Genomic DNA, 20,178 nt, shown 5'->3' with positions numbered 1-20,178 from the left:
CATTTAATCGACCGGTTCCTCACTTCATATCTTCTTCATTGCCAGCATCCGATAGTAGAGGTTACCGGAACAAGTTCATAATGGAACCGTTTTTATTAACCAATAAAAGATCCTACGAAAAACACTCAGATTAATTCCTGTTCGGTGAATATTTCCCTTAATTATTGAATTTTAAGCAAAAAAAAACATAGAAACCAAGGAAATTCCCTCCAATTCCTGCAAATTTTCACTTTTTGATTATGCTTGAAAAATAACCATAATCCAAGTTCTCCTTGAAATCTCATTTTATGAGTATTCACGGTAAAGTCATAAAATGAGTTAACCCGGGAAAACTATCATTATGGTTATTTTTCAAACATTAATGGTTTAGCCTGGTTCTGCGTGTGGTCATCGATTCACGCTGAGTTTATTTTCATCAAACTTGATTGAAAATCAATCAGTTTGTATCAAAAGGAAAGTTTGAAGATTGCTTATAATAAGAATGAACCATAAAGCGTGTCCAGGTGATAGCTCAAATAAATTGATGAATTGATTTCATGCGAGCTTACAGGATAGTATTGAATTGACAAAACACAATTCAAAAGAACAGTTTTCTCATTCAAGGAATAAATTTGAACTAAACAGTTTGATATAAGAACCACTGACCATACTGACTGGACACTCGATTTAGTTTTCTAAATGATTTTTCCAGAAAAAAAAACAAAAAAAATCATGTTTCCAACAGTACGCAATGTCGATTCCAGAGTGCGCATCGATCGATTTGAAGAAATGCTATCCCAGTTAGGAAATGCCACCCAACTTTCAAAATAAAACACGCAATTTCTACGATAAAATCGGGCTAAACAGGACCATTTTTCCTACAGGGCATTTTTTGTCAAATTTTTCAGGTTCGCCACCTGCCGTCGGTATTGCGAACCTGCAAAAGCTGACAACAAAAAATTAGACCGAAAATGGTTGAATTTTTGTTCTAAGAGTCAAGTCAGTGTGGTCAGTGTAAGAACTATGGAACGTTTCGAGAGAGCAGCTCGATAGGATTTCAACTGAGTAATAACTGCTCCTGGAAACGAAAAGTATGTTGAGAGGACGGTTTCGGTATATCATTAAATTAATAATCGAATTGATTGAGGAGACAACTTGAGATGATAGAAAACAATGAAAAAGTCTAGAAAACAGCCTGAACAAATAGTTTGAAATTTCAAGTGCGTTGGGTTTGTCGTACTTGAAGCTTATATTTTTGGATATTTTCCAGATTATTTCTCACGCAAACTCAACACCACTGTTATTCGTGAAATTCGTTAACAGAATGACGCGCTTTACGCTGTTTTCTTTCGTTCTCTCATCTCATCGTTTGAGTTCTCGCTCTCATTCTATATTCTGACAGCATTACGAGTGTACACGATAAAGAACATACTTTCGATTTTTCTTAAGCGTGTTAATCATTATCACATGCGAACATGTTTTTACTCATTTTTGGATATTTATCTTTCTTCCACACGCTAACTTTTGGCTACCCCTTAACGAATCCCGCGTGTGTGCTCGCTGAATACAGTCACGTAATTACTGCTGCAGTCAAAGTAGCTAATTCAAAGTGATTTTTTACGGAATAAATAAAAGAAACATACTCTACGTAAAAAGAACACGATTCTGAACAAACTTCTTAAAGAATCCTGCTTCTATCATTGGTGATTTCGTCAAAGTTCCGGAAACAAAATACTGGATTATCGATAACCCGAGTGGACCAAGGTGTTGTTTATATCATCTAGTGAGTCCTACAGAACAAAGCTATATCACAACTCGCCATGCCGAACACTGGAAGCCTGCTGTTGGAAGTTCGCAAGATGGTTATGGATGCGTTCCAGGAATCCCTATCCAAAGTTGTTGACATCACCGAAAATGTACGTAGTTATCTTGGTGCCCTAAACGATGAACTAGCAGTAATAAAGGAAACACAACATAAGTTCAACACCAAATTAGATTTCCTCCAACGTGAACTCCAAGCAAAAAAAAGTTCTGTTGAGGAAAAAAAAGAAGCCCCTGATCAACCTCAGCTAACCAACATTCATATGCAGTTAGCTGAAGTCACCCGCAAGATTAATTGGATAGAGCAAAGTAAATTCGAGGCCGATGTTATTATCTCAAATGTGAGCCAGATCGACGAAACTGAACACACACAAACGCTATTAGAAAAGCTTACCACGCACTGTGGTTTGCTGATCGATCCAGCAAAGATCAAATTTTGTTCTCGCATGAAATCGAAAAGTGTGAAAACCATCTCACCGATTGTGGTGTGCTTCACCGATGGGAACTCCAAAAACACATTCCTCAAAACCACCGCTGGGAGGATATTGTACGACCATAGCCAAGAACAGGGAGCTCGCCGAAGAATCTACACTCAGAAAAATACTATTAAGTATGCCATAAGATTCTCTTATGAACTGGCGCCATAAGAAAAATCATTGAAATTCATAAGATTGTCTTATGACGCGAATGAATTCTTCAAATGAACACCTACTTCAATGAGATTTTGTTGCTTTTTATAAGAGGGTCTTATGAAAACAGAAAATGTCATGTTTGATGAGAATAACTCAAGATAATTGATGTTAAAAACATTATATTAATTAACTAGCTAATTTCACGCAGAAAAAGAACGGGGAGTCGATTCAACAAAACGTTTTGTTATTCAATTTTGTAGTATCAATGCACTTTTAGTGAGTAGTTCTGAAATGAAATTCGATTCAAAACAGAATCCAACATTTAGTTATTTTTACAAAATAGTCGAAACCAAGCCATCGTGTATGGGAGAGGGGTGCGTCATTTTAACAAAAAAATATTTTATTATTTTTCTAATGAATAGTTGGGTGGTTTTGATTCGAAACATATGCTTTATTAGCCAAGCGTGTATAAATGAAATGTCATCTGGAAAAAAAGAAAAAAAAATCATTAAATTCTTTCTTGCGCCCCGAACAAAACCCTTGATTGATTTCCCGCTCGTTCGGGGTTCAAAAACCTGGGCTTCGGAAGTTTTACATCAGATTTGATTCAGCTGAATCAATTTTGTGCAGGTAAGTTATTTTTGTTACTATCAAAATTGCAACAAAACAGTTCCTTATTTTCTTTTATTTCAGACCATGGACACCGACGGCAGTGGAGTTGGTTCGTCGAAACAGGACAACCAACAAATAGAGGGAAATAGTTTAATCCTTATTTATGCGGGTCATTCCATTAATCCCCCTTGCTGGACAGTCATCGGTAGCATGCAGATTGATGGAGTGAATCGGGCTTTGAAGCGATGCCTTCATCAGAGGCAGCCTCACCAGCGGGACGATATTTCGAAGATGTCCCAGAAGACATCAGATACATTCAAGGTGAGTGAGTTGCTAATATCTCCAAAGACTTCACCCTGTCGAAATACGCTTGTGAATCGCCTGGGGCGAAGAAAATTACCCATAAAGGCAGGCAGGCTAAACGGGGTTGATTTTGTTCACGAATCAATTTGAACTTATATTTTCCCCTCTGTTTTCAGATATCGCGACCCAACAGAAACCGGCCTTTGCGTTTCTGGTTCCGCACTTCCGCAGGTCGTAGGCAATCGTTATGAAAATTCCGCTTCTGCCAGAAGAACAGCCCTACAGGAGAGCGGGAAGCGGAAAGCATTAAGGAAAAGACACAGTGTATATTGTGAAACCATTAATTAAAAATAAATTTTGGATTAAATAGTACAAGCAAACTTATTTCTTTTGAAGAAAAATCCTTTATTTTTAATTTAATAAATTCATTTATGTCAATCAGACAGAATTAATTATTTAAAAACGCAAAAAAAATTGTTTTGGACCAAAACACTTTCGTACGTTTTACCCAAAATTTTTGCTATTTTGCTAAAAATTATGAATCACTTTCAAAAAGGGTCTATATTGTTTAAACAAAATCGATAAGTTCAAAATAAATCGATATTTTTTGTCGATATAATCTCAATTATATTTGTGCTTTTTCCCAACCAAAATTTTTATTATTTTTGATCGAAATATTATTGTTTCTACAAGATATTTTTCTGCGTGTTGTTACATCATTATCACTAACAGCAGCACACAAATACCCGGTTCCAACAAATTTATTCTGCCGCATCGGATCCTTTGAATTTTTACTTTTTTCCGGTCAATGTGCTAAAAAGTAAACAAAAAATAATGTGTTTGAGTTTACAAATAATGTCAACGTTTACAAAAAATGAACTTACCATTAAGAATAAGATTATCACTTAACTTTTAGGAAAACTATAATGGTTTCACTACTGTTTGATGCCTCGTAGGACGATCAAAAATAATGGCTGATGGAATGATTGTGTTCATTATTTTTTCACAATGCCGCTTCTTCTATTTTTCATAAGAATCTACTTTGAAAATTGGAAGAATTTCATAAGACTCTTATGAAAATCAATTTTACACTCTAAAAAGCGGTTCATAAGACGCATCTTAAGAATTTGCCTGAGTGTACGTTCAGCAAAGGTTCAGTTCTACCTACTACCAAATTCATCGTGCCACCCGTGGGATCGTCGCTGCCGGTAAGCACTCTGCGTGGTACTCGAGAAGGACTTTTTTTCTGCAACACCGAAAAGAGCCGATGCCGATTGAAGTGCGTTCGTTGGACGACATCCCGCACTATTTGCGCAAAGCCCCTGTGGACTCCAGTTAAAAACGGTAAAACACTCGCTATGAATCTGCCTCGAAAATCACCGCTCATCATCCTTTCATATCCACACGTACCATTCCTCCTCCTCGTCCCACTCTCCTCAAAATATTCAAACCAAACTGATTATATTTGCGTTGCTGCTGCTGCTGTCGTGGTTGTTGTTATTGCTGCTGTTGTTGTTGTTGTTGCTATTATCAGCCTTTTCCCCAATCGTATAATAAATAATCAATTATGGATTATTCTATTCAAAACTTAGTAAAAATTGATACCAAAATAAGTAATATTCCACCGCATACTCTGAATATTCTTTACACTCAGAAATAGAAAAAATATCAAAATACCTTTTATGTATTTATCCTGTAATTTTCAGGCGATAAATTATTACAGTCAATAAAAAATAAGTATCGCGTTATTATTTTTTAATACTTTGGAAACATTTCTCAGTGATAAATCACCTTGCGCTTAAAATTTATATTCGAAACATTTCAAGCTGTCACTTTTTTTTCATTTTTTTGGCGGTTGCTGTTTGTTGTTGCTATTATTGGAAGGAACTCGTTCGATAAGGTTCGATAGCCAGCATAAAACTCCGGTAGTTCTGATACACAACGATAATCGAGAATGTCTGCCAACCTCCCGGGAGTCACAGCAACCCGGTTGATAAAAAGCATAGTAGGACCACTAGAAAGATTAGTAGGAATCCTACTTGCCGCCTACTAGCCATCCCATTGTTTTCTAGTGGAAAATGGCCCAACCGATACAGTAGAAATGAATTTTCCCGTTTCAGACATGTCATCTCGTTGACGTCTGTCATGGTGTGATGTGCTTTTGTGTGAGTGCATTGGAAAGTGATTGTATATGTGTGGGTGAGCTCCAATCCGATGCGACATTAAGGATGTTTTCAATTAGGAAAAAAATTAAAAAAGTTTATGTTCTCTATACATTTTTTATTTTACCACTTAATATTTTTATTTCACTTCTTTTCTAAAACACTGATCACTGTAGCTCTCCTTCTTTTAAGTGCTGGGGACCGAAGCTTTTATTTTCTGCCCATCGCTGTCCTTGCAGGAATGCTCTGATTGCAGGAATACACCCACGTAATGGTCGTAAAAATGCCACGGAACCGGGACCCTGAAGCCACCCGATTGTTGACACCGAAATCGTCCCATCCGCCTACGGGGGAAATCCAGGCAAACGACTGACGATAGCTGAAATAGAAAAAGAAATAAAATTAATTAAAAACCAAAATGATGGCGTGATTACAAAAAAATTACCTGGGCCAACCTCGAAACTTCTTCGAATTTGTTCTCAGTTCTCCGACCGGCATTATCTCGACTTCGATCCTTACGAAACCTGAAATGAAATAGAAACAATATGAGGCAAATTTCTGAGGAATATCATTGAAAATTTTACCTGGTTTCGCAGGAGCTACACCCTTAAAAAATCGTACACAAAAATATGTAAAAAGAAGTCAAAACAACCCGTAAGTGCAGGAAGCCACTACCCGAATAGCCAAGACCATGGTATTAATATAACCGGACAATGGTATTCAATTGAACAATAAACTTTATCCTAATATCTTAATCCTCATCAACCACTTTAAATTATGAAATCATCATAGTATTTAAGGTTACCATGAATAATATCGTTGATTCAATGTATTTCGTAGTTACCAAAAGTGTCAGAAACATGGTATCACAGTAATGTTCTTGTGAAAATTATCTTTGCTGTGAAGTTTGTGGTATTGGACCTCAGCCAGCACGATGCGTGGCGTGACCGCTCGAGAGCGCGGCGTAGATTACTCTGCATTAATGCGATTTGATACGTCTAGAGCTTTCTCCATAGCGTATGTGTAGTAGTGTAATGGTGTATCCATATAGATGGGTAAGCTAGGGCAAGAGGCTATCACATCCCCCTTTTTTTCAAAAGAAAAAGATTAAAGCAGTAAACTAAATGCAACGATGGCATCCTGTGTATATCAGCTCCGAACTGTAACAATGAAGTGCTATTGAATAGCAAAAGGAATGTTCAAAAACTCAAAACGACCAAAAGGACTAATGAAGGTTATCCGTCCATTACTTATGATGTCCATCCTGCTAAATCTTCATGGATCAACAGGTGACTAGCTCAATCTTGAAGAACTCGGTACCAAAACTATAAGAATGACTATTGCTTTTTCTAAATTCACCCACCATCCTGACTGTTATTGTGAAACTCCTAGTTCCCTTGATTCACAACCATGAACTTGTAAACTCAATATACAGAAAACGTCCAGTCCTTTTAAAACCTGGACTGGAATTTATACATTAATTTATCAAGATTTTAATATGACGTAAGGCGCCAACATACAGGCGTTTTTCTTTACAATTTTTCCTATTGAATGGACTATGATAAACTATCGCTTTCGGGCTACCAGTTGGTGAAAATGGTGTTTTCATCGCTATGATTTGTACTCGTTGGTAAATTTTCCTTCTAATAAAACTTTCGAGGTATCTGTTACAAATGATGCACAATTTTTGAAATGGGAGAAATCTTTAATTTAAAAGACTGAAAAGGACTTAGTTTTTTCTTTTTTTTTGAGAAATATTTTCTTAACCTTACTATGATTTTATATCGATGGGCTGACGTTAAATCAATAAAGAACAATTACAATTACAAATACTGTAAACGGTTGAAGACCTCGTATACTCGTTGTTCCGATAGAACAGAACTCATCTCGATTAATATATTATCTGGGGTTGCTAATCTGAAATTGAAACTTCAAATCAACGCTGTCAAAACTCCTTCAATATATAAATGAAGGCGACATATCACATCACATCACAACATCACGTATAAACGGACTATTAGAGCCAAGTGAGATCAGGCACAGATCGGGCCAAGATGGCCTGTTAAATAATTTCAAGAATCTCACAATTTATAGAAAGGTACTGCTCCATATAAAATCAACCCAAAATGGGACACAAGTCGAACAGTTTCAATACGATTCTAATAAAAATCGATTCACGAGCACGAAGAAGTCAAGCACGTGTAGATGAAGTTAAACATTTATATCCATTAACCAATTTAAGGGTGATACGAAGTGTACCGGGTCAGCTAGTTGAAAATAAATTGAAATGTTATCAGAATTTAGGATCATTATGTTTATAAAGTTTTTAGATTAATTTTAAGGAAACCTTAAAAATAGGCGTTCAAAATTTATAACTTTAATAGCGTATTTAAAAATTATTGGTCATTCAAAATGTTTCAATATTATTAAACAAAAATTTTCATAAGTTTTGTTGCTTTTTTTTTTCAACAACATTATTTACGAAATCGTAAGGTTTTGATATTCTCCTGCTTTCCATCAGCTTAATTTGTTTTAGATTGTGTAATGAGCGGTTGATCCAATGTTAATTTTTTTTTTCGTGTAGTAATTAAAAGATTTTTAATTACGGAACTGTAGGCCATCGAAACTAAAATTGAGAAGTTTATTTTGCTTGTAGCTTAGCATAGTAAGTTTGTCTCCAAGCAGGAACCCACTAAATTCTTTAAAATCTAATTAGGACCTGGCAATAGTAGTTGCGGGTCTAAAGCGCAAATTTCGTTGGATGTATAGTTTAGTTTGCTGTAGGTATTTCAGTGAAATATGCTGCGCCAAGCTGTTACAGTAGTTAAAGTGAGGCAAATACATATAGTCGTTCGTATAGCCTAGAAAATAAGGTTACGTTATCATAATTTGTAAATTTATTCAAATTTGACCCGAAGACTGTAAGCAAATATATTGACAATAATTTAATATTTCCGGAGGTTACTTGTATTGAAGACTGATAGCACCAAAACAAGTTGGAAACTGTTGCCAATCTTCACATGTAACATTTTTTTATGATAGAAGTTTTACCTACAGGTTACATATTCGAAACTTCTTTTTGTTTCTTGCTGACCTTCGCACTAGTAATTGGTTCTATTTGTCAATCACATAGAATCGTTAATGATAGATCAGTTACCTTAAGTTTAACTCACGAAATTCTATCCACAGTATAAGTCGAACCACGTATTGACATCGATGACTCTTGAATCACTAAACGACATACATAGGTACATATAGTAGATGTCATTACTGTGATTATATTTTATAATAGCAAATAGAAAATGATTTAGTGTTGCACGGATCAGTCCCAAATTGGATATTTAAACAATTTTAATTTAATCATTGATATTTCTCACAATATATGTTCACGGTTGAGACAATTCCAAACCCAACAACTGTCCACACTCTAATTCTCCTTGACTCAGATTTGAAGGAAAACAATTCAAAATTCGTTAAAACTGGGAAAACTCAAATTTTGATTAGAGCGGTACAATTCAGATTTGAATAATGGTGGTTTTCGCGCATTTTGAGTTGTTTTCATTCGGGCACGCATAGATTCGGTTTGAATGGTCTGAACGAAAACTACTCAGAATTTTATGGAATTTTCGAGCAGAAATAAATCTAATTTTTCGATTTCAATATCAAACCGAGTCATTTGCGGGATGAGCACCATTTATTTTCCTAAATTACATAACCTATACCTACATTTACAATTTTATCTGTTGGTTGCAATTTTTTGTCTCCTGCAATCAGTACCCGGCAAACAAAGTTGTTTATCCAAGCTGCCCGCGTCTTTTAGAAATTGGTCGTCCTCTTTCGACGGATCCATAGATCTGGTTTCCGAGCGTTTTTGCAAGGTAGATGATGAACTCAAAGCATTAACGTGTCGGCTGCTGACTCTTCTTCGGGGTTTTCAGTTCGGGGGGATGGATCTTGAAGTGGCATCCGCACACGGCACACCATGGTGTTGCTGAAATAAAAAAAAAACGGATTAAAACTATTCGTACTTAATAAAAATGATTATTTTAATTACTTACTTGAATCATGGGGAATGTTTGGCTGGAGTCACTGGGGCGGCTGGTAGCCTCTGTTTGTTAGTGCCTGCTGCGTTGGTTATAGCTGCTGATAATGGGATCCAAATATATAAAAACAAATCAATCAAACAAATTTTAGAATTTTACCCGTCGCCCCGTCCAACCAATGAATTTTGTTTTCAACCGCTCTGAGTTGTTTTCATCTGTTTGCGCTCGAAAAAGTGTGCGTCTTAGCTAAGTCACAGAATTTGAAACTCGCTAGATGAAAACAACTCAAAATTTTGAAGGTTTTAAACTCAGTTGTTTTCATCTTCATACATGATGCGACTCCTGAACGGAAACAAATCAGTCTCTGAATAAATCAAAATTACCGTGCAGTTTCTTCAATCAAAAGTTGAATTTTGAATTCTGACAAACCCGACAACATGCCTGTTCAACGCTTGGAAGTTCGTCGAATATCATCCTACACGTTCTTTATTCACAAATACACCAGCATAAGGAGACAATAGCCCGAACCGACCATACCACCGATTCACTCGGTTCACTACATTTTAGCATCCTAAATCCAACATCAAAATATACATGGATAATAAATATGACAATTGCAGAGAGTTTCATACTCTCTTCCACCACTACATGTTCTAGAGTTTGCCCAATATGTCGAACTTACCGGCACTATTTCAAGAAGATTACAACCACAGAAAAATTCGACGGCAAGGTTTAAGGTGGTTCAATTCGCTCTTAATTTCAGTTTACTGCCAAAGCAAGCATTTTTTCCAAATTGATATTGTTAATTATATGAAAAACATCGTGCAAGAACTATTTTATTTAATTAGTATGACGATTTCTAAACTGCTAGTTTCCTACAAATTGATGAGTCCGCAAACAAATTAAACATAGTATAAACATTATATTTTATAAATTAACTACCCGGCCATATTATTATTTTTTTTTTAATTTTTTTTTTCAAATTAATGAAGTCTTAGTTATTTCAAATTATGGAGCTTTTAATAACATTTTTTTTTCAACTGTTGAGATCAGTGTCTTCTAGACGATAAGCAGGACAAAGTAGACTTGTGTATGTAGTACGTTTATTTAAGATGATCGTCTCCGTTTTTAATTATTATTATTATTATTTTTTAACAGCGATGTAATTTCTGTAGTAATTAGACTACCATGAAAATGACTCACAATGGTGCTGTAGTTTTAGATTAGTTTTTATCATTTTATACAAATTTTAGATTGTTAGATGTTCCGTTTTGAGTTGCTTGTGAAGCAAGTACCTGGAATCTGATTGCATCACTGTAGATATCATCAAAGTGACTCTAACTTTCCCACATTTTTGCAGCTTTCTGATTTTTTTTTCTAATTGTCGTCCAAAGTAAAAAAAACAGTCTGTTACTGCATCGACTTCAGGACCGTTTGCTTATCCTGGTTATATTACAATTAAACAATATATTACAATATACAAATAAACAGTATATTACAATTTAAAAAGGATGGTTATACGAGGGTATGCAGAGAAACGGTTCGCATGTTCATAAATTAATTGGAAAAAAAATAAGACGTTCTAAGATGTTATCTTTTGCTATTGTGACGCCGTAATTTCAGTTTATTGACAAATCCGATCTTATCTTTTTGGTTAAAATTCCAACTTAATCAAAGCAACATCTTTTAATTGTTCTCTTTTGAACCACCTTGTTTAGCTGCAAACATTAATGTGTAAGCGATGTTTTTCCATGATATCATATTTGAGGTAGCTTTCGGCCCAGTTTTTGTGTTCACCAATACCAATCCGACATTCGTTGTCATTCTTGTTTCGGTAGGGTGGCTCGTTTCAAATCAAATATCTGATAATATTTAGCATCATCCAAGAGTGATCTTTATTGTTTTCGGTTTTTTTTTTGTGGTAGGTACTTTTGAATTGTGCAGTTTGTAATTGTGTTCTTAGTCTGACGCAACATTCAAGAGCGTTTAAGTAGAGTTCTTTATTCTCTAAAATTTTGATTTTCTTTTATTTTTCTGATAAGAAATATTGTTTTCTCAGTTTCATCGAAAAATTTGTTTTTGAAAATCGTTCTTTTTTTTCTATTGACACATCATCCAAGAGTGAATTATTTCAATATTTTGACATTTCATCAATATCGCATCATCCAAGAGCGGATAGACAGAAATTTTTGTTCTTAGATTCTTGTTTGTTTGTTTTTTTTTCAATGAGATATTTACATCTCTTCGCATCATTCAAGAGCGAATTATATTCTTTTATAATTACACATCATTTAAGAGTGAGCAACTGCTTTATTTTTTTTTTCAATTCACATCATCCAAGAGCGATGCACATGCTAATAACTTGATTTTACTTCATCAAATGGCGTTGCATTTTTGTTTGCTATTCTGCCACATTAAAGAATGTACCACCTTAATATGTTGCATCATTGAAGAGCAATTTTTTTCATTGTCGTTTTACACACACTGCGGCCGAAGAGCTTTCCCCTGGTTTGGCATCATTGAAGAGCTTTATTTTCGTTGCAGTATACTACGCAGTAAATATTTCGCACAAATTGTTTCTGGGCTTAAACTTTCTGCATGATCTTGTTTTTTTTTGCAGAGGCAATTTATGAAGAGCACGCGTCACAAGTTATTCCTTTTTATTTTTTTTAACTGCTTACCTTTATGCACGTAATTTAAGGTCCGTTTTATTCCAGGTTCGAAAATGAAAATCTTTCACACAGTTTCTTTTTGTGTCACTTTATATTGAATTTTACTCACAACCCGCGTTTTAAGGTCCAAATCCTCGTCGCCATGTGGTATTGGACCTCAGCCAGCACGATGCGTGGCGTGACCGCTCGAGAGCGCGGCGTAGATTACTCTGCATTAATGCGATTTGATACGTCTAGAGCTTTCTCCATAGCGTATGTGTAGTAGTGTAATGGTGTATCCATATAGATGGGTAAGCTAGGGCAAGAGGCTATCACAAAGTTCATGGTAAAATGATAATCCAAACCGAAAAGAACATTGGTAAACTTTTGCTTTTTTACACATTTCCGTTTTTTCGTGTAGGAAATGTTTTCATCACAAAATCGGACATTTTTCATCGGACGAAAAATTCTTGGTCGGTCGGCGGTCGGTTTTTCGGTAGTTTTGATTAATTTTTGTATCCAAAGTGTGAGTGGTATCTAAACCAAGAGAAAAACAATCTTTAAACCTTTTTTTTGTAATTTCAGCGACACAAATACACGAGGAGATGAGCGGCGCAGGATGTGGTTGTCGATACTGGAGGCTTCCCACAAGGTTGGAAAGACCGGAGAGATGCCATCAGAAGGTCCGATACGAGCCCAATGCCCCAAACCGCCTAGTAAACGCTCAAGTCAACGAAATAAAAGCAGCGCCCCAGTATAGATTCAACCTATCAGAGCGGCCCGGAAAAATACTTTAGTTTAGATGTCATTTAATTTACGACAGTGATAAAACAGTGATGAAATAATTAAAGTAATAAAGAGCATACAAAAATTTACTAAACTCATTTGTTTTTTTTTTTTAAATAAAAATAAAAACTGCATGGATTTTATTTTCATGATCTAGAATACATTATTACATTGACTTTCATCTTCCTAGAAACAATGAAAATTCATGCGAAAACAATGTTATCCACAGTTCCTATTAGAAAAACTGGAAGCTATAATAACCTTCAACTTTATAGTTTTGTGTTTTCAGGTGTATGGAAAAAACTTCATTTTTTCATGGTTAAGTTGCTTAACAACCCCCTTTTTTCATGGTAATTTTGGTCAAAAACATAAATTTCAATGTCGAAAACGATAAATTTTACAGTGCTTTCAAGGTTTCATGTACGATTATATTCATAGTACCAACCTTGAAATTCATGGTATTGTGACAGTGAGATTCATGGTTTTTTCACAATGTTTTTCTATTCGGGTAGTATGTAAAAAGGGTGATACGAAAAATTATGTAGTAAGGCTGGTACGGACGAGTATGTAGAAAGTACGCAAAAGAATGTAGGGCTCTGTGAACTAAAAAGTATGTTAAAATTACATAAATTAGGAAATTTTCTGAATTTAAATTAGAAATTTAGAAGCAGGGATATTTTCTCTCGAATTGAATCATTTTATTTGGATTATGCTAATTTATTGTCTATAAACTATGAAATTAAAGCATATTGGCTCCGTTGGCTCACCCGAGAAGTTCTTCGCTGGGGATAATTTTGAAGTAGCCATACACGGAAAAAAATTGCATGGGTTTTTCTAATACAGAGTCATGATAATTTTACTATATCCATCATTTAGTATTTTCAACCATGATTTAGTATTTTCTACCAAGAATCTTGGCGATAATACTACGATATAGTATTTTTACTATGCGAGCTTTGACAGCTCATAGTAATTTCCTCGTGTCTAAATTACCATGCGCATGATATTTACACGGAAAAAAATTGCATGGGTTTTTCAAATACAGAGTCATGATAATTTTACTATATCCATCATTTAGTATTTTCGACCATGATTTAGTATTTTCTACCAAAATTCTGGGCGATAATACTATGACATAGTATTTTTACTATGCGAACTTTGACAGCTCATAGTAATTTCCTCGTGTCAAAATTACCATGCGCATGATATTCTGATATTACACGATTCGTGTTCTTGAAATAACTATGCTCATGGTAATGTTGAAACATCGTCATTTAAAATACTATGCTCATCAGAAATTCATAGTAATTTTACCTATGTGCAACGTTTGAGTGTTTGTTTCAGCCGGTCACGATTTTCGTAATGCGGAAAAAAAATTTCGCGGGTACGTAAATGGGATAATTGCTGTCCAACCAACCAGGTGACCGGCGCACTTGGTGTGTGAAATAGAATCAGCACTTTGGTCGGGGCGGGCTACGCAGTCTCCCAGGTGAGTAATATTGTGTTTTTTTCGTTACTATTTAATAAACATATACCGATCCGTTTTTGTAGATATTTATTTTGATTTATTTTCAGCTGTTCCATCTGAGCATCGCGGATTCCCCGGCCGTGGGGACCTCTCTTCTGACCGACCACTGAAGATTGACGGGAGAATCGCAGTTTCCAGGAGAATAACCTTGCCCCCTTCCTGGATCGTTGGCCTCAAGATGACTGCCAATACATCCAAATCAATTCCAGCGTAAGTAGAACATTTACCAAACTATGAATTGCTGGTTAATTAATTTTTTGTTTATTATTTTTTTCAGGGCATAACAATAAATTATCATAGTTCTAAGAAGACCATTGTATTGTGTATTAACGTAATTTGTTTCAAAATAAATTTATTCAAGATCTCGAAAAAATCACAAAGAGTGTTTATTCTATAGTACTTCAATATAGTTATACCATGGTGCATAGTAATTTGGTTATCAATTCAAGCAACATGTACTCATTTATATCACAACATATCATAGTTTTATCATGAAACCTGTCAATTTTACTATGCACAATGAAAAACAAACCCATGATTTCATTGACAATTTTACTATGAACGTAGTCGAAATTACTATGCGCAGCCAAAATAAACACAAAGTAAAACTACTATGCGCATGGTAATATCAAGAAGAAAACATTATTGACTCAAAAATATGGTTGCGTGTTGTTCATTTAAACCACGGATTTAGTAATTTTACTATGCTTTTTTTTTGTGTGTAGCATGATGGGTAAAACAGAAACCACCGTTAAAGCGTTGGTCACTTCAGGACATCGGTAAGCTTGGGCTGGTCATTGGGCTGTAGATTCTGGGGCTGGGTGTCCAGGAGACCCGGGATTGGCCGGTGAGGTTGTAAATCCTATAGAAGAAAGAAATGGTCAAAAAATGGCTAAAATAGAAAAAAAGAAATATTACTTATGCTTTTTTGTTTGCTTGGTTGCGGCCGGAACTATTGTGGAATCGGCATGTCGCTTCGGGACCTAGAGGAAACCAACAACCTTCCTAAAATTATGGACAAAAATTGAATAAAACATACAGCAGAAATAAATGTTTTCAAACTTACCAAGAGGAGTGAAGAAATCTTGATGTTTTCGGAAAGACTTAACCGGCAGTTTTGGAAATGTTGTGTGCGTGCAAGTAGGATGCAAAACACAGACTGAATTTCTGGTGGTGCGAGTGAGAAGCACAACGCCGTCATCCCCAATTTTACATACTTTGTAGTTATTTCAACGGAGAGGAACTTCAAAAACATAAAGAACTGGGAAAGTATGTAAAATTCACCGAGTCTCCGAAACTCATCGCACGTAGAATGGAACGAACTTCAAAGTATGTACTTTTTACGGTTTCAGTATGTAAAAATTTCTTAGCGTGTATGTGCAGCGCAAACCCGTTCCGTAGCCATCTTCAGAATGATTTGCTCTCGATGAGGCAGTGCTGCCAAAAATGCAGTTTGAATTTAATGATTCAATGCTAATCTTCGAAAATGAATATTTATAAATTTTTAAAATTTTTTCAATTTTTAAATCATAGTTTTCGCACTTGTGTTATCATCAACTACGACTCAAATTTAAAATACAACTAATATTTCATAATTTTTATTTTCGAGCTTCTAATTGACTATACTTATTGATGAAATAAATATTGATGATTTCACCAAATATATAAAAACTATTCACTATTACATTTGATTTCATTCAAAATTATTCATTTTAAAGAATAAAAAATTTTTCTATGAAATTTTCCAATTATATCGAAAAGAAAAAGATTTTTTTATATAAAGAGATATCCCGCATAAATCAGTATCATAAAATGACCGTTACTGTAATCTTTCTCCTGAGACACCCAAAAGATTACCCTAATAGTTATCAGATTATTTAAGGATGATTATGTGAATCGTTTTGGCTATCGTTTGGACACACTTTACGATACAGTGAACGGGTTGTTAAGTAAAGTTACGATTCAACAACGATTCAAATGCAACGAACCGGTTGGATCATACATGTGATCTTTTTTTAATGATCTACCCATTAAATGGGGATGATACGATGTATCTTCAATTAATAATAATAGGACTTATAAAAAAAAAACACAAATAAAAGTTCGTTTTGCTAAAATTTGTTTATTCAACCATTTTAAACACATTTTAAAAATTTTATTCCCTCACACATTTAAGAATATTTAACCTATACACTATCACACTGCACCAAAAATGTAAACTTCCTAAGGGGTTCCACTGAGGCTGTATGTTCCCAAGATGCTGGGATGGTGCCGAGGATGTAGACCGGAAGGAATGGTGTTACCTGCCCAAGCAACCAAAAGTCGCGTTTTTACTTAACTCCGAACTCCGAAGTTCACATTTGGCTGAAAAAATGTATTACGGGAACCTCAGGTGACTCTTGTCGCGTAAAAGTTACTCAGGAACTTCCATCGCCCTTTGAAAGGTTAAACTATCGATAACAGAACTTCTAAGCGCTTTTAATGGAACTTCTTTCAAGAAGGTCGATAACGTTCGCGTTACATTCCAAAACGCACGATTAAGATACTTGAAGGCGTTTTAAAGAACCTGTATGGGAAATCTAAGCGACATGTCAAAAATGTTTTTCAAGAAGGTCGATAACGTTCGCTTAACATTCTAAAGCGCACCATTAAGATACTTGAAGGTGTTTTAAAGAACCTATATGGGAATTCTAAGCGACATGTCAAAAATGTTCTTCAAGAAGGTCGATAACGTTCGCGTAACATTCTAAAGCGCACCATTAAGATACTTGAAGGTGTTTTAAAGAACCTATATGGGAATTCTGAGCGACATGTCAAAAATGTCTGTCAATTTCTTGTCATGGTATTTGTTTTGTTTATATCTGTACTGATATTTACAAATGGAATTCGAGATTTTTTCGAATTTTTCTTATAAATGTTAAATAAGATATTCGAATAAATTTTTGATGATGCGAATTTTTGTTATGATTCATATTGTGTACTGAAAGTCCTTTGAACGAAATAAGGTACCTTCTATTGACCAACCCACTCAATCATCTCAAATGACAGAAGTTTAAATACTAATCATTACAGTGGCAATTAGCTATTGCTGGATTGGTCGAGAGGCTGGTGAGTTTCATTGCAACCTAGAGAGCAGCGGTTCAATTCTCTAGGCGTGTAAGCAGCTTTTGTAATCAAAACAATATAATTAAAATCAATGAGATAGACCATGATAGACCGGCAACCTAGCAATCTGACATGTGGTTGTCAGAGCAATCTGTCAATTGGATTTTTTTTTCGGTGCGTAGAAGTTTCTTGACATTCTCTTAGAAGCTGAATAGCGTTCTCTACAGCCCCCTAAACGAACTTGAAAGTAGCTTTAAGAACTTAAATTTTGGGCTGATTAGCATTATCTTCAGACACAAACGAGAGCTGATTAAGCTTCTATGGAACCTTTTTAAGGGAATTTTGGTTGCTTGGGTGGCCACAATGTTGCCACCGTTTTCATCTCATCCTTCTGAGCTCCCATCGGATCCGTTTATCGCAGCTCTAGCTGCGATTTTTCACCCTCGTCGGAAGCTGCCTAAAATGGCTTATTACAGCTCCTGGAAGAAAGAATATTTATTAATAGGCATCCTTTTTTGGTTACAGTTACTTTAAGTAAGGTACTCACCATTACCATCAGAGCAGATGCCATCTCCGAACATTCCGACTCCTTGAACATTGTTCCGAACTTAGCCGGGAGATTTTTTTCACAATCCGAGCCAACTCAGCCACGTGTTTTGACATGCCAGCAGAAAAATGGACGGCGTGTTGCAAAAAATTTCAATTTGTTTTAGGGACCATTTATTGAATCTTTCGAAAATAATTCGTTATCGTTTTATCGCGTTGCAAAAATTATCTTTTTGGTTTTAAGAATATCAATCGTATCTTTCGGAAATAATATTTTTCCGTTCTAGCAAAGACACATTGAGCCAAGATGCAATTTGACACGTTACTATTAATGTAATCAGAATGGAATAATACGAACGTTTAAGTGTATCATACTTTACTATGCGGGATATGTTTAAAAGATTTTAGTGATGATATTAGAGATATTAATATTGGTTAATAATCTATGCTCAGTAGTGTGATAGTGATTTTCATAATGTTTGTGTTTTTTTTTGCAAAATCCAACTTTTTCTTGAATCGTTTTATTTCTGAATTTATTTTCATCAAAACTTATTCAGTTTATGAAATTTGAACCTTAAAATTTTTTGACGAGGCCATTTAAAATTTAATACAAATTTAATACAAATTTGATTAAACTCGTCAAAACCAATGTTACTGGAATCACTGCATCAAGCAGCCATGCTTTTTCCTAATCTACCAATATGGCCGAAGTCAGCCATGTTGTTTTCACAGTCAACCAGATGAACATCAGTGTTGTACATGAGCAGGTTCATCTTGTTTTGAATTATACAAGCATGAACTATCCAACTGTTTGCTAATATGCGGGACGCGCTGATTTGGCGCCAATTCATTCTACATCGTAATCGAATTTCACTTATAATTGACAGTTGCTACGCTGTGAATAATCTCGTCTACAAATCTTTACAGTCAATGGGAAAGCTGGGAAGCTGTTCAAGCCATGGAAGATTTCGTCTTTCCTCTCCCGGTCCCGATTCAGATACAGAATTCTTGTCGGTTTCCGATGATCCGCAGATTCATCTGTTAATCGATTTCAATGAATCTAAGCTTGCTCGCATGACACCGGAACTCGAGAATAAAATTCTTGACGATTCGATCGTTTCGCTTGGTGTCGAAGTTGTTGTGTATCAGGTAAGTGTCATTGCCATTAGGTGCATGTATACATTTTATTAAATCATTTTATTTTTTTTTTTAATTTTCAGAGCAACCTGAGGCAATTTCACTGTACTGGATAACGCTTGAGTAGCTCCAAAATCTTTTAAAGTCCCGAGACAGGTGACTGTGGTCCAAGGTCCTAAGTTCGTCAATGTGTAATTTTGACTAGGTTGACATTTGTGGTTCAAAATGGATTTTTATTTTATTTTAAATGGTTCCAAATAAAACGTTAAAAGTGAAATAATTTTATTTTTAATAACCAAAGAAAATTAGCAATAATTCTTTTGTGCAACTGTCGCTTTGAATTTCATTCCGATCTCCACCACCAGATGTCACTGCCGTAGATATTTCTAAAAAATTTAATAACCGAGATATTTCTCGACGAGAAATATTTCAGTTATTACACGCTGAAAAATAACTCAGTGAGTAGGCACGGTGAAGCTTGAAAAAGCATGAAAAACAATATTTTTATATTTTTTTCATTTCTGAGTGTACATGAATATTCGCAGCTGCAGGCATAAAATAGATTTATTTGAAACTTTTCTAAAAGCACTTAACAAAATAATAGATGCTATTATTTTCTCTGAGACGTGGCTATACGCAAATGAAATATGTAACGCATATCAATCTTTTCATTGTACCCGTGATGAATCAAGTGGCGGCGGAGTATCAATCTTTGTTAATGAGTGCTTGAATGCTCATACAGTACCGTTCATAATTGTACACAGCAAGAAAAATTCGTGTAAATTTAGATCGAAAACGATGCACGAAAACGGAACATCGATTTTGATGTAAAATTCTATCACGGTGTATTTTTTTCGAGGATGTAATTTTTGA

At 35.2% G+C, this 20,178-nt stretch overlaps 2 protein-coding genes and 3 long non-coding RNA genes across 7 annotated transcripts in view; 2 read left to right on the top strand and 3 right to left on the bottom strand.

The window, feature by feature from the left end:
* The window catches only part of LOC129748774 (uncharacterized), a 39,674-nt gene extending 30,751 nt beyond the window's left edge, over window positions 1-8,923 (bottom strand). For all 3 annotated transcript variants that reach the window (XR_008737813.1, XR_008737822.1, XR_008737833.1), the window contains exon 1: window positions 8,667-8,923. This is a non-coding gene — a long non-coding RNA (uncharacterized LOC129748774). The remainder of the gene's footprint in view (window positions 1-8,666) is intronic.
* LOC129748762 (uncharacterized) lies at window positions 2,922-3,679 on the top strand. Its single transcript, XM_055743506.1, has 3 exons — window positions 2,922-3,062; window positions 3,126-3,365; window positions 3,524-3,679. The coding sequence occupies exons 2-3, from the start codon at window positions 3,129-3,131 to the stop codon at window positions 3,596-3,598; spliced, it is 312 nt and encodes a 103-aa protein (XP_055599481.1). The 5' UTR covers window positions 2,922-3,062; window positions 3,126-3,128; the 3' UTR covers window positions 3,599-3,679.
* A 216-nt stretch (window positions 8,924-9,139) lies between the features above and the next one.
* LOC129748832 (uncharacterized) lies at window positions 9,140-10,034 on the bottom strand. The gene is made up of 3 exons (XR_008737844.1): window positions 9,712-10,034; window positions 9,568-9,652; window positions 9,140-9,500 (listed from the first exon to the last, which is right to left on the bottom strand). It is a non-coding gene; the product is annotated as an uncharacterized LOC129748832 (long non-coding RNA).
* A 4,853-nt stretch (window positions 10,035-14,887) lies between these two features.
* On the bottom strand, window positions 14,888-15,950 carry LOC129748838 (uncharacterized). The gene is made up of 3 exons (XR_008737846.1): window positions 15,584-15,950; window positions 15,436-15,522; window positions 14,888-15,379 (listed from the first exon to the last, which is right to left on the bottom strand). It is a non-coding gene; the product is annotated as an uncharacterized LOC129748838 (long non-coding RNA).
* A 3,004-nt stretch (window positions 15,951-18,954) lies between these two features.
* LOC129748755 (uncharacterized) lies at window positions 18,955-19,734 on the top strand. Its single transcript, XM_055743494.1, has 2 exons — window positions 18,955-19,317; window positions 19,389-19,734. The coding sequence occupies exons 1-2, from the start codon at window positions 18,988-18,990 to the stop codon at window positions 19,419-19,421; spliced, it is 363 nt and encodes a 120-aa protein (XP_055599469.1). The 5' UTR covers window positions 18,955-18,987; the 3' UTR covers window positions 19,422-19,734.
* The last annotated feature ends 444 nt before the right edge of the window (window positions 19,735-20,178 follow it).

Source organism: Uranotaenia lowii, chromosome 1 (genome assembly GCF_029784155.1).
Source record: "Uranotaenia lowii strain MFRU-FL chromosome 1, ASM2978415v1, whole genome shotgun sequence".
NCBI lineage: Eukaryota > Metazoa > Arthropoda > Insecta > Diptera > Culicidae > Uranotaenia > Uranotaenia lowii.
The sequence above is the reverse complement of the archived record's forward strand: the minus strand, read 5'-3'. Positions and strand labels throughout refer to the sequence as shown.